General features: G+C 35.6%; 1 protein-coding gene across 2 annotated transcripts in view; it reads right to left on the bottom strand.

Moving 5' to 3' along the window:
- Window positions 1-12,843, bottom strand: part of LOC136028082 (WW domain-containing adapter protein with coiled-coil-like) — a 47,478-nt gene that overhangs the window by 15,588 nt on the left and 19,047 nt on the right. For both annotated transcript variants that reach the window (XM_065705692.1, XM_065705693.1), the window contains exons 4-5: window positions 7,503-7,684; window positions 3,659-3,851 (exon numbers count right to left, since the gene is read on the bottom strand). In XM_065705692.1, coding sequence (XP_065561764.1) covers window positions 3,659-3,851; window positions 7,503-7,684 — 375 coding nt within the window. The remainder of the gene's footprint in view (window positions 1-3,658; window positions 3,852-7,502; window positions 7,685-12,843) is intronic.

Genomic DNA, 12,843 nt, shown 5'->3' with positions numbered 1-12,843 from the left:
TAGTAGGAAACCAGCTGCTAACCTAATTTCCTAACCGCAGCAGTGTTATTCTCGTACAGAGAACTAATCAATTTAATGTATTTGTCTGGTATACCATACGGGATAAGACCTTTGCTAAACCTCTGTTATCAGCTGAATCAATCGCTTGCTCATATCTATATAACTAAGGACTAAAGAGATTTGCTCACTCAACCAGTCGATATATCATCTCCCCTACCAAAACCTCTCCGTTCTTTTCTTAAAACTTAATTTACAGCATTTCTAAGTCTAAAAAGTATCATCATACTAAGTAGTTTACTTCCTACAGAAAACAAACTATTGCCTCTATAATTACTACTCACTCTTACATCTTTCTTATAAAGTGGTTTAATCCTAAGCTTTCCTAAGATCACTAGGTACTTCCCCTTTTTCTAGTATTATATTCATAATCGTCAGTAATTTATCTCTAACTTCATAGGCACCTTATACTAATAAGAAAGCCCAATAACTTCTGCCTTTCGCTTAGCCTCATATTTTCATTATTTAATATCGTTGTGCAGTTTGTCGTGAGCAGTCTATAGGCTGATTAGAACACTAGCGTTCGTGACACCCTGACACCCCTTTGAAAAACCAGCATGACCCTTGGATAAAAACACCAAATAAAATCCAACAAAAGATACAAGGACACAAAAAATTATACTTCTAAAGGGTTGGATAGACATAGCATCCTTCAAGCTATTACGGGTTATTTTTATCAATAATGCTCCCCCTTAAAACTATATAAATGTATTTAAAAGTCTGCACGGTCATATATAGAAACCGACATAGAGAAAATTAAAAATATTGAAGAAAAAATTTATGCACTAGATAATACTCAAAAAAACAAAGAAAAGTAATTGAACAAGCGACAGCTCGCTTGTCATTTGAGTGTTGTGTTGTTCCTTTAAATGGACAATTAATATAATTGCTAGTAGAAAAATAACAGTTTTGATTGTTTATTTTGTAATAGTCTATTCTCCCCTCCTTTTTTCAAAACATGGTACCGTGGGATAGACTCCGGTACCTGACGAGAAAATTAACCACCCTCTCTTCACCGATCCTGCGCAATGGGCAACTGCCCTGAGTTTCCTTTCAATTCCTCGACAGGCGGATATCGCCCTGAGATGGCAACAAGCATGCACGCAGTTGCATGGCAGCAATGGCACGACAGGACCACTGCTATTTTCACCGGCATATAGAAGCCCTGAAATGTTGTAGCGATGGAACACTGAAATAATTTTTTGTAATTTGTGGAATGTTTTTTGTTTAAGTAATTAATTAGAATCGAATTTTTCATTTAATATTGCCATGGCCCTATGGCTTTTAGAGCAATAAAAGTTATTATTATTATTACAAGCTAATGTTTTATTTGAAAACCTTTGAAAAGCCTTTGTCAGTTATCTTAAGCCATAGTTCTCATTCTGGACCACAGTTGGCCTGGTCTCACCAAAAAGTTGTAGAATCTTGAACATTCACCAAGGTTTTTCCTCGAGCTCCAGTACAGCTGAATACGTCTCTTACTCTTCTTTGTGGCGTATCAACAATTTTTGGCCAAAAACCCACCTTTCGGGGATACTCTTTATTTTTCAGATACATTAGACCTAGATGAAATTCTTGGGCTAGATTGAAAAGTACTATGAAGCCAAAAGTTTCGTTTGCAAGCCTAAGTTTTAAAGACTTTAGGATTCGTAGCATACCTTGGTCGAACAATGTAGTAGGAAGAATTTTGGTACTAGAAACATAAATGTGTGAAAATACCAAAATAATTAACACCACGTTTCCTCTAGGACGTTTTATACTAGGATATGTTTCACCTAGGACTCGTTCTAGATAAATGTAACACTATTTAATTTATATATGCTACTCTTATATTCGCTCCTTGGAAATAAGAGATTGGCTTGCAGCCGCTCAGCATCATTACGCAGGAGAACTAGCATTCCAGATTTTACAGTTGTGAGTTCTAACCTCATAAGGTGAATACTTCACATGAGGTAAGCAATATCTACAAACTCTCTGGTGAAAAGAAAAATCCGATGCTGTCAGTTAGGAATAGAAGGGGGAGTGCCAGTTTTCACGAACACACTGGATACAATTTTTAAACAGAAAAATATATCCGAATTGAATATTTATATTTTCCATCATTGAATATTAGAATCCAATAAATGGAAATAAATTGTCTATCCCCTTCAAAAAGGAATTTCTAATCTTTCGCGCATTTGTCGATTCAGGTCTCCGATTTGTCAATTTTCGCTTTTAAGTAATAATAACTTTCTAATAGTAAACAATTCAAAATAACAACCCAGCAAACTATGAGCTCTTCCCACAGGCGGTTTTAGGGGGAAGAGGGGCAATTACCCCTGGTGCAGAATTTTAGGGGTGTCAGATTTCAAGTAAATAACCTAACGGTTATAATCATTTTCTAATTGAAATTGTATTTTTATTAAAATAATGTAGAGGGAGCAATTGGCGGTAAGAATAAGCAAATTGAGTCCAAAATTTCAATTTTTCCATATCTTCATCGCAATCCCTCGAAAATAAAAGCAAGTAGCAATAAAAATTCCCAGGGTTTAGATCCATTTCAGTTGCTCCACGAACTCAAAGATATGAAAAAAAAAAAATTCAACACCGACACTTTTCCTTAAAAAAAACCTATAGATCTGTTAGAATTAATTATAAAATACGGAGATGAAAGGATCTTGGCGGACTTCAGAGTTGCCTATCAAATATTATTAGCGATTGCAGTGTCGGTGGCCAGTAATGAGCGGTCGCTAGTATATTTAAATTAATATTAACAAACCTCACATCGACTATGAGCCAGGAGCGACTAAATGATTTAGTGTGAGCATAGTATGCGAAGAATTAAAAGCAATCTAGGTTGTCGTTGAGACTAGACACCTGCGTCGAATAGAAGGTTCCAAATGGTATGACAAGGTCCGCAGCACTGAGATCCTGAAAACCTTCAAGCTGAAAAATCTCTCCACTCAAGCAAATGCCCATTCCATGAGATGGTGCAGCCACCTACTCCGCCCCCCGCCAAGCACCCCTGCAAGGGTCATCAATATCACGGATTTAAACCCCACGGAAAATAGCCGGCGACGTCCTAGGGGGACACCGGGCAATAGATGGGATGATGTAATAAACCAACGACTCCTCATCCACAAGTCCAAACGAGGCCCCATTACAAGCCAGGGACAGGATCATCTGGAGAAGACTGACGGCACCGTTAACTAGTTCCCTCTACGCAGGCGAGTCTGCTAAGCAAGATCGTTCAGTCAAGTAGGACAATGGGGACGACATAATTTATAGTTTTGCAGAGGTTAAAGTTAGAAAAGTCGAATTTAAAAAATTGAATTTTTCAATAAATGAAAATTTTGTAAATAAATGAGTTTTCTTAAAATTTAGCTTGAAAATTTTTGGGAGAATCAAGGGGCTAATCAAGATTTTTCCCGGGGCGCAAGAGAGGCAAGAATCAACACTGGTTCCTCCATAGCAGCGTTGCAGAAAGTATATTTGTAACTACTAAAGAATAAAGGATTTTCATTACAAAACACAATACTAGTGTATTTGCAACAAGATGTAGAACAAAGGAAAACAGTTCTTCGCCACCTTTTGAAGTATTTGATGCCAATTAAGAGGTTACCTTTACGATGGTCACTATCATGGGACTCGGAATGAGTTGGAGTGGGAGGACCATTACTCAACGCATCGACATCAGAAGACACCGCACCCTGTGCTGCTAATAAAGCCGCGTGTAACGTCTTCAATGCTTCTTGTTGAGTGAATTCTGTCTGTTCCAGAGATTTTAAGGCTGTCACGCTCAGATCTTTGGTTGACTAAAAAAAATTAAAATAATATATTCATGTTCACCTTCATAGTGTTTTGCTTACATAAGTGCAAACACGAATAACCTTTACGGGCAAACTGAGAGAAGTTCCATGGGACAGGAAGGATTTTTCAAATATTCTTCTGAAGGTCATCCTCCAGACGGAGGGAATGGAAGGGAAATGGAAAGGATCGGAGGGAAAGGAATGATCTAGGAGGCGAAGGAAGTAATTTTCAACAAAATTTTCCTTTATTATCGCTAGACAGAACAGCCAAGCTTAGCCAAAAAGAAGGATACAAATTCCTTTTTTCCAGGTTTTTATAAGCAAGGATTATCACTTATTTACATTTCCACATTAATCATTAGAAAATTCATCTCTTACTCAGAAATGAATAATAACAAATAAAGTGAGTTGAAACACACGACATAAGTCACAATTATGATTTTCCTACTGTTCTGGTCAATTTTAACAACAAATTTTTTTTTAACTTTGTTCCATATGCACTACCCCACCTTGAGTTATATCCAGGGCACAGGATTTTAGGTTTGGAAATGTTTAGAGATTGCATGCAGCTAAGCGATTCTGAAAAAAGTTATCTTTTTCAGAATATTTTCGCAAAATTTAATTTGTCCATGTCATTGTAACCAATTTTAGATGTTGTGCCTCATTCTTCCTCTTCAGAACAAAAGGTATATAAAACTGATAAGAGAGGTGCCTCAAATCCATATCAGGGAAAAAACAGTAGCACCGCCTTTTTTTTCCCACAAAATCATAAAGATTACCAAAAAAAAAAAAAAACATAATTATATCAGCCCTATTAATTTTGGTTTTTCATTTTTACTTTGCTTTACACTGGACCAAAGATAAAATAACTAATTTTGTAAAAAATGCTAAAAGGTATATTTGTGTTAATTCTTTTTCACTAGCCTATGTTCTGCATACCAGCCTGAAATAAAAGAAGTTCAGATGATTTTACAAAAATATTCAAATATAGAGAATGCTTTAGATCCATTTCAGTGAATTTACTAAAATAATAATTTCAGAAACGTCCTTTTTAGCGATGTCACTGTCCATTAAAATTCTACAAAACGAATATACAAGATTTTTTTAAGGTAACGCAGCACGATTAAACATGATTTACATTATTAGACCAACGTTTTCAAAATTAAAAACATATCACAGAACTAAAAATTAGATGTACATGCTTCATAGTTCAATGGTAATGACTGTTACATAATTCGTGATCTTTCTTAGTCCAAATTTAGATCTGACAACCTAATTCAGGGTATCTAAAGGATATCATTCTTTCATATTTTTTCTCCCTTTGTAAACAGCATTCCAGGACCCATATAAGCTAGAAATTAAAAAAGTGTTTCGATAGAAATTGCCAAATACAAAAATAATTCAGATTCGATGTCGATCAGGAACGGTAACTATCATCTAGGTCGTACTTAGTAAAAAGTAAATACGAAAAAATATTTCGGGAATTTTACGACCAATGCCATCTGTTTAATTTCTATTCTCTACATGAAAAAAATGTTAGCGACCACTGTCCTAAAGTTACTACTAATAACTAATAAGATAAATAAATGCTACTAAGTATCAAGTTTAATGCAACTAAAGCGTCTTTCCATAATCAGAAATTGTTAATGCCTAGTATATGAGGTCATTGGTAGTTAAGTTTCCATGAAAAAAGAACAAGATTATTGAATTTGATTTTATTGGCAGTAGTTGCTTCAAAATCCCAGACAAATTATTTGCCCAGCGTTTTTACAAAACTAAATAAAAACGTGTTATGGGTGTACAGGTTGTCAAAAAGGAAAAATTTAAGATTGACTGCTTTGTCAAGAATGACAAAGGTTGGAATGTGCGCGCACGCGTGCAGCGAGACTATGATCCAATAATACTGACTATAATGTGAACTACTGTAGTATTGAAGCTCTTCTCAGTGTTGCCATATTGGCTTATCTTCCACCAGACTGGCTTATTTTTAATAATGATTGGCGGGAAAAATTTTTGAGTTTAAACGACGGCTTACCTTAGCTAATTTTATTGTGATTTGGCTTAAATTTTCTGGCTTATTTACTGCTGTTGCTACTATGACAACTGATACGACTACTACTTCTACTGAGAATAAGGATATTTCATTCCGTAAAATTTCTGGGAACACTATGTTCATGCTCCTACAACTACTACTGCTGCAACTTCTGTTCCATTATTGTTATTGCTATGATGACTAATGCTGCAGCTAAGGGTAGAAAGTTAAAACTTTCAGGGGATGTTTATGGGATTTTTAACTAAATAAAAAAAAACAACATCTGTACAAGCAGCTTATCAAAAGGCCACATCAGTAGTCTCCCAGGAATAGTCTAGGGTATTAAAATAAAACTTTTAGGACATGTTAAGGAGGATGTTCAACTAGACAAAATTAAAATGTGCATACTATTACAAAAACTATGACGACTACTTCTAGTACTACTGATTCTAAGGGCATAACAATCAAAATTTCAGGGAATGTTGAGAGGATAGTGAGCTAAATTGAAACAAACTATGCGGATGTAGGTTATTAAAGGGCCATAACAGCCCTGTCTCAGGAACAGCTTAGAGCATTAAGTTGAAATTTGCAGTGCATGTTAAGGGGGACTTTGAACTAACCAAAAGCTAACACATATGTGCACCCCTACTACTTCTACTACACCTACTAACACCGCTATTAAGGCTAAGTGTATTGAGGAGACATTTTGAGATAATGTTGGGAGGTACATTAAATTGAATGGAAACACCCTATATGTATTCAGGCTGACAAATGGTCGTACCACCAGTTTATACAGAACATCTAAGAGTATTAGGTTGAAACTTTCAGAGCATGCTGAGGGATATGTTGAGCTAATACAAAAAAAAACACTATGTGCATATTACTGCTACTACTGCTACTAGAACTAATATTACTAAGGCTTATGGAACTTTCAAGGACTGTTAAGGGGGATGTTCGGCTAAATCAAAATATAGCGTAAGTGCATCCAGGTTGTCAAAATACGATAGATACAATATCCTGGGACCGGTATTAAGTTTTATCTTTCAAAATGTGTAAAAATTAATTAAACAATATTATGTTTGTCCATATTTTCAAAAGGACGCGTTTTATTAAAAAAAATTTCACATTGTTTTCCAACATACAAACAGTAAGCCAAACTTATAGAAGAAAAACAAAAAGTTTAAAAAAATCATTTTCTTTTCCAACGAAAAAGACTGTGTCAAAAACTTTCAACAAAATCCACGAAATAAGTTTTTCAAAGAAAAGCAAACAGCTACATTAAACCAAACATGAGCATACATAAAGTCAAATAATTTTCCAAATGTAGAACTAACAAAAATAACCATCAATAAATAAATGAAACCCAAAACGAACAAATTTGCAATAAATAACCGAGCAAACTCAAAACAAGCCGAGACTAAGATGAGTGGGGCTGAGACCCCCCCCCCTTGTCTTGTGAAGACCAGAACAGAATTTCTGCTACAATAAAAAAGAAGATGGTTTTGGAACATTTCCATGCTTATAATTTTTAAATATATCAATATGGCCTTCAAGAAGATTATATAAGAAACTTGATATAAAAGAACAGTAAAAATTTGAGGTTGAGAAATTAGATGGAAATAAACCTGAAGGGGGTAAGAAGGTATTCTTTGAGACCCCAAAGTGATCCCAGCCGTCTGAGATGACAACTTGGGAAATCCACTTGACGCCAGACTATCATGGATTTCCAGCCTCGGCCGTTTTTCAGATGTCTCTGATGTTGGTGTACTGTCACCTGGGGACATTTCCATTTCAACAGTACTATGGTCTGAAACAAAAAGAACAACATATAAATTGAAACCTCTTAATTATTAACAGTCAGAAGTGTATGAAGACACAAAAAAGAAACTAGTTCAAGAAAAATAATTACTTAGTCTATATAAAGCATCCAATCCAAAACAAAAGGAATTACAAGAATAACCATGTTTTTTAATTATTATTTTTTTTTATCTGTATTTATAGAGGAAAAATCCAACATGGAAGCTTTGGGAAGTGATGTTAAAAAAAACAATTTCTTATCCTTTGATTTCTAAAATGTGCTGTAGTACAGTTCAAAATGTTCCAAGTAATTTGATAGCAGCTTTGACGATATCTCCAGATATTTGCTAATTATTTGCAGTATTTTTCTATCTCTACTCTCAACAACGCGATTGAATTAGCTATTAAACTATAACCTATTGCTATCAAATAGGCATACAGGACAAATTCTTTTTTTTTTTTAATAGAAGGCCAGGGAATTCAATTTTGTCCGTCTTTTCTAAAGAATTTTTAGTAATATTTGAAACAGCTAAAAATGAATATTAAGTTATAAGATAATACGAATAGTTGTGAAAAACCTCTAGTGTCAGAAAAAACGAAATTGACAAAACGTCACCTACTCGGGCCGCTAAATATTCAATATCCTTACGTTTTTACAGTAAGATTCACAGTGCCTTTAATTACTCGATGGTATACTGCAAGCCTACGCATTTAGATGGTTGCTTGCTGCATGGGTAGTAAGCCCAGCAAAGAGACCCGAATTATTCAGAGACAACGCTGCTCCACAAAGGATGTCTAATGACAGTATACTTATCATCAGAAATCACAATTAAAGCCTGTACCTTAGCCTTTTTAATAAACCCCGGCAGCAATTAATAATAGTAGCTAAAATCCTTTAATTTGCAGTCAATATCAAAGAGCAAAAGAAACTGATAAGAAAGAAATCTTTGTCAATGGGTCTCATTAGCACTGATAACTCTTACCGAAAATTGATAGTGCAGTGTTGCCAAGCAGAAAAGGGAAAATTCAAAGCATAATTAATCTTAACTATTAAAATTTCGATTTCAATTAAAAAGTCTTAGTATATTTGGATACAACTTGAAATTTGCCGAGTACAGATAGATTCATTTGTTCATTTTTATTATATTATATATAATTCATAATAATCCTTTACATGATATATATTATAATCACTTGCATACTATATAAGATATAATAAAAGATCTAAGGCCAAACTGGTCTAACATAACAAAATAAAGAAGAAAATTTTGGAAACAAGAACTGTTCTCGGCCAGTAGGAAGAAAAATGAGAATAATTAAACAAAATTTTTGCTAAGTACGAATATCTTATTTCGTTTTGCTGGAATGGAAATGTCCCCAGATGACCAACGTCGGAGACATATGAAATACGAAATAAAAAAAATAAAAAGCAATATCGAAAAAGGCACTTACAGCTTCCAGAAGAAAGATTTACAAACAAAACTAAATGAAAAATTAAAAAAAAATCTGCAAGCAAAGAAGAATAAAAGGAAAACAATCTCACCAATAAGTCATTGTATATACTTAGTTTGATAGATTTCTTCATATTCTTCTTTAACTTTAAATTTTTCTCCTTTTTTATGAAGTTTCGTTTTAAACTCTTTCTTCTCCACGTTGAAGAAACCTTGTTTGGTAAAGACAAAACGTTCGTGTAATTATTCTGGTTTTTTCCCATATGGCAATAGACCCGTTCTTGTTTAATTTTTTTATTTGTTTAATATCACAGTTAGAACTAGGCTAAGTCCAAAAATATCTTCGTTCTTCGGGTAGAAATATTTCTTTCAGTTTCGACTCAATGTATATTTTGAACTTTTTTGCGTGCAGACCAACGATCCACGTAGCGCAGGTACCGATCTCCTGATTCTCTGCGCTCGCTTGGATGTGCTTAGCGTACATAGGGGCATATCATCCGGCCCTTCTCGTATTTGCCCCAGAGATTTCTCCAGGTACCCGTTTGGAGCTGGGTTGGCTCTGGCTGAGCTTGCAGAGTCAAATCGTTGACCCCCACCCCAAACCTAGAAATCAGTGACATCAGGGCTTGAACACTTCCCCCGAAGGACATATGATTACAAGTCCAGTGTTCCAACCATTCGCTTAGGGCGGCAAAATGTAGAGAAAATGTTGAAAAAGAAAAACTTAAGCGAAGCAAATGTGGGGTATTTTCGCTGATGTGACTATAATTAGCTTTATGATTTTTGCTGACGAATTCTAGATAATGTCGTTTGTTTTAATTTCAATGACGAACTTGAGTGTCTACTCGTCTCCCCCATACCGTTTCACCAAGATGTTTAACCCTTATTTTCTTTGTCGAACATTCACGAGGTATTTGTAGAGCTTTGAACAAATGCCGTGACAAAAAAAAAAAAAAAAAAAAAAAAAAAAAAAAAAAAAAAAAAAAAAAAAAAAAAAAAAAAAAAAAAAAAAAAAAAAAAAAAACGATGATCCATGCTACAAATTTCATTAATTTAAATTCCTGCAAGCTTCAATCAAAATCAGGATTCCAATTCGTCTGGGCTTTTGCAAAAATCCAGGTTTTCAGTGACAATTTAACTTTTTTGCTTGCTAATAAAACATAAATTAATAACCCCCTTTTTTTATCTTCAGTTGATTTAGGCTTCAATAAAAAAAAAAAAATGTTTACAACCATTAAATTGAAATTAGCACACGATGGTCTTTTATTAAACCTTTAACTGAGCCATATTACATTGATACTAAAAAAAAAAAAAAAAAAAAAAAAAAAAAAAAAAAAAAAAAAAAAAAAAAAAAAAAAAAAAAAAAATGACTGGACTAGATTTGATAATCCAAACCGGCGATGATGATCTTTTTTATTTATTTTCAGTTGATGTAGGCTTTAATAACAGGATTAAAATTAACAAAAAATTATAATGACATTTACAACCATCAAATAGAAATTAAACACAATAGGCTTTTATTAAATCATTAGTTGAACCATATTGAATGGGTACTAAAAACAAGAGCTAAGAGCTCATATGGCACTTGTGACGAGGTCGGAAGAGCCGAGAGCTCATATGGTACGAGGTCGGAAGAGCCAAGAGCTCATTTGGACGAGGTCGGAAGAGCCAAGAGCCAAGAGTTCATTTGGCACTTGTGAGAAGGTCAGAACCTAAAGTTAAACTTTATAGCACAAGATCCTTCTAAATATCAAATTTCATTAAGATCTGGTCACCCTTTCGTAAGTTACAAATACCTCAATTTTCAAAATTACCTCCCCCCTCCCAATTCCACCAAAGAGAGCAGATCCGGTCCAGTTATGTCAGTCACGTATCTTAGACAGGTTTCTATTCTTCCCATCCAGTTTCATCCTGATCTCACCGCTTTAAGTATTTTCTAAGATTTCCGGTCCCCCCAACTGCCCCCCCCCCCAATTACGTTTGATCCGGTTGAGATTTAAAATAAGATATCAGAGTTACGAGGTCCTTCTAAATATGAAGTTTCATGAAGATCCGATCACTCCTTCGTAAGTTAAAAATACGTTATTTTTCTTATTTTTCAGAATTACCCCCCCCCCCCCCCCCGCAATTGAGCGGATCCGTTCCAATTATGTAAATTACGTATGCAAGACTTTTGCTTATTTTTCCAACCAAGTTTCATCCCAATCCTTCCAATCTAAGGGTTTCCCATCATTTTAGGTCTCCCCACCCCAAACTTCCCCCAATGTCACCAGATCCGGTCAGGATTTAAAATAAGAGCTTTGAGCCACGATATCCTTCTAAAAATCAAATTTCATGGAGATCCAATCACCCATTCGTAAGTTAAAAATACCTCATTTTTTCTAATTTTTCAGAATTAACCCCCCCCCCCAACTACCCAAAAGAGAGCGGATCCGTTCCGTTTATGTCAATCATCTATCTAGGACTTGTGTTTATTTTTCCCACCATGTTTCATCCCGATCCCTCCACTCTAAGTGTTTTCCAAGTTTTAGGTTTCCCCCTCCCAACTCCCCGCCCCCATCACCAGATCCGGTCGGGATTTAAAATAAGAGCTCTAAGACACGATATCCTTCTAAACATCAAATTTCATTGAGATCCGATCACCCGTTCGTAAGTTGAAAATACCTCATTTTTCTAATTTTTAAGACTTACTCCCCCCCTCCCAACTACCCCAAAGAGAGCAAATAAGTTCCGATTATGTCAATCATGTATCTGGGACTTGCGCTTATTTTTCCCATCAAGTTTCATCCCGATCCCTCTACTCTAAGTGTTTTCCAAGATTTTAGGTTTCCCCCCTCCAACTCCCCCCAATGTCATCAGACCCAGTCGGGATTTAAAATAAGAGCTCTGAGACACAATATCATTCCAAACATCAAATTTCATTAAGATCCAATCACCCGCTCATAAGTTAAAAATACTTCATTTTTTCTATTTTTCCGAATTAACCGGCCCCTTCTCCCCCCCCCCAGATGGTCAAATCGGGAAAACGACTATTTCTAATTTAATCTGGTCCGGTCCCTGATACGTTTGCCAAATTTCATCGTCCTAGCTTACCTGGAAGTGCCTAAAGTAGCAAAACCGGGACTTTAGGTTTTCCCCCTCCAACTCCCCCCAATGTCATCAGATCCGGTCAGGATTAAAAATAAGAGCTCTAAGACACAATATCATTCCAAACATCAAATTTCATTAAGATCCAAATACCCGCTGATAAGTTAAAAATACTTCATTTTTTCTATTTTTTGCGAATTAACCGGGCCCCCACTCCCCCCCAGATGGTCAAATCGGGAAAACGACTATTTCTAATTTAATCTGGTCCGGTCCCTGATACGCTTGCCAAATTTCATCGTCCTAGCTTACCTGGAAGTGCCTAAAGTAGCAAAACCGGGACCGACAGACCGACAGACAGACCGACAGACCGACAGAATTGGCGACTGCTATATGTCACTTGGTTAATACCAAGTGCCATAAAAAAAGTTGAGACTACAGCCGAAACCGACGGTGCTGATCTCTGTTTCATAGCTCCAGTTCACTTTCTCAAGATTTCTCCAGGCACTTCTCTACAGCTGGATCGACTCTGAATGAGCTTACAGTCATCTCTCTGACCCCTACCCCAAAAATTATTGGTCCTAAATGAAACCCGACTCTGATGATAATAACTATAAGAAAAAAAAAATCCATG

Source organism: Artemia franciscana, chromosome 6 (genome assembly GCF_032884065.1).
Source record: "Artemia franciscana chromosome 6, ASM3288406v1, whole genome shotgun sequence".
In the NCBI taxonomy this organism is placed as follows: Eukaryota; Metazoa; Arthropoda; class Branchiopoda; order Anostraca; family Artemiidae; genus Artemia; species Artemia franciscana.
This window is presented reverse-complemented; position numbering and strand designations above follow the sequence as displayed.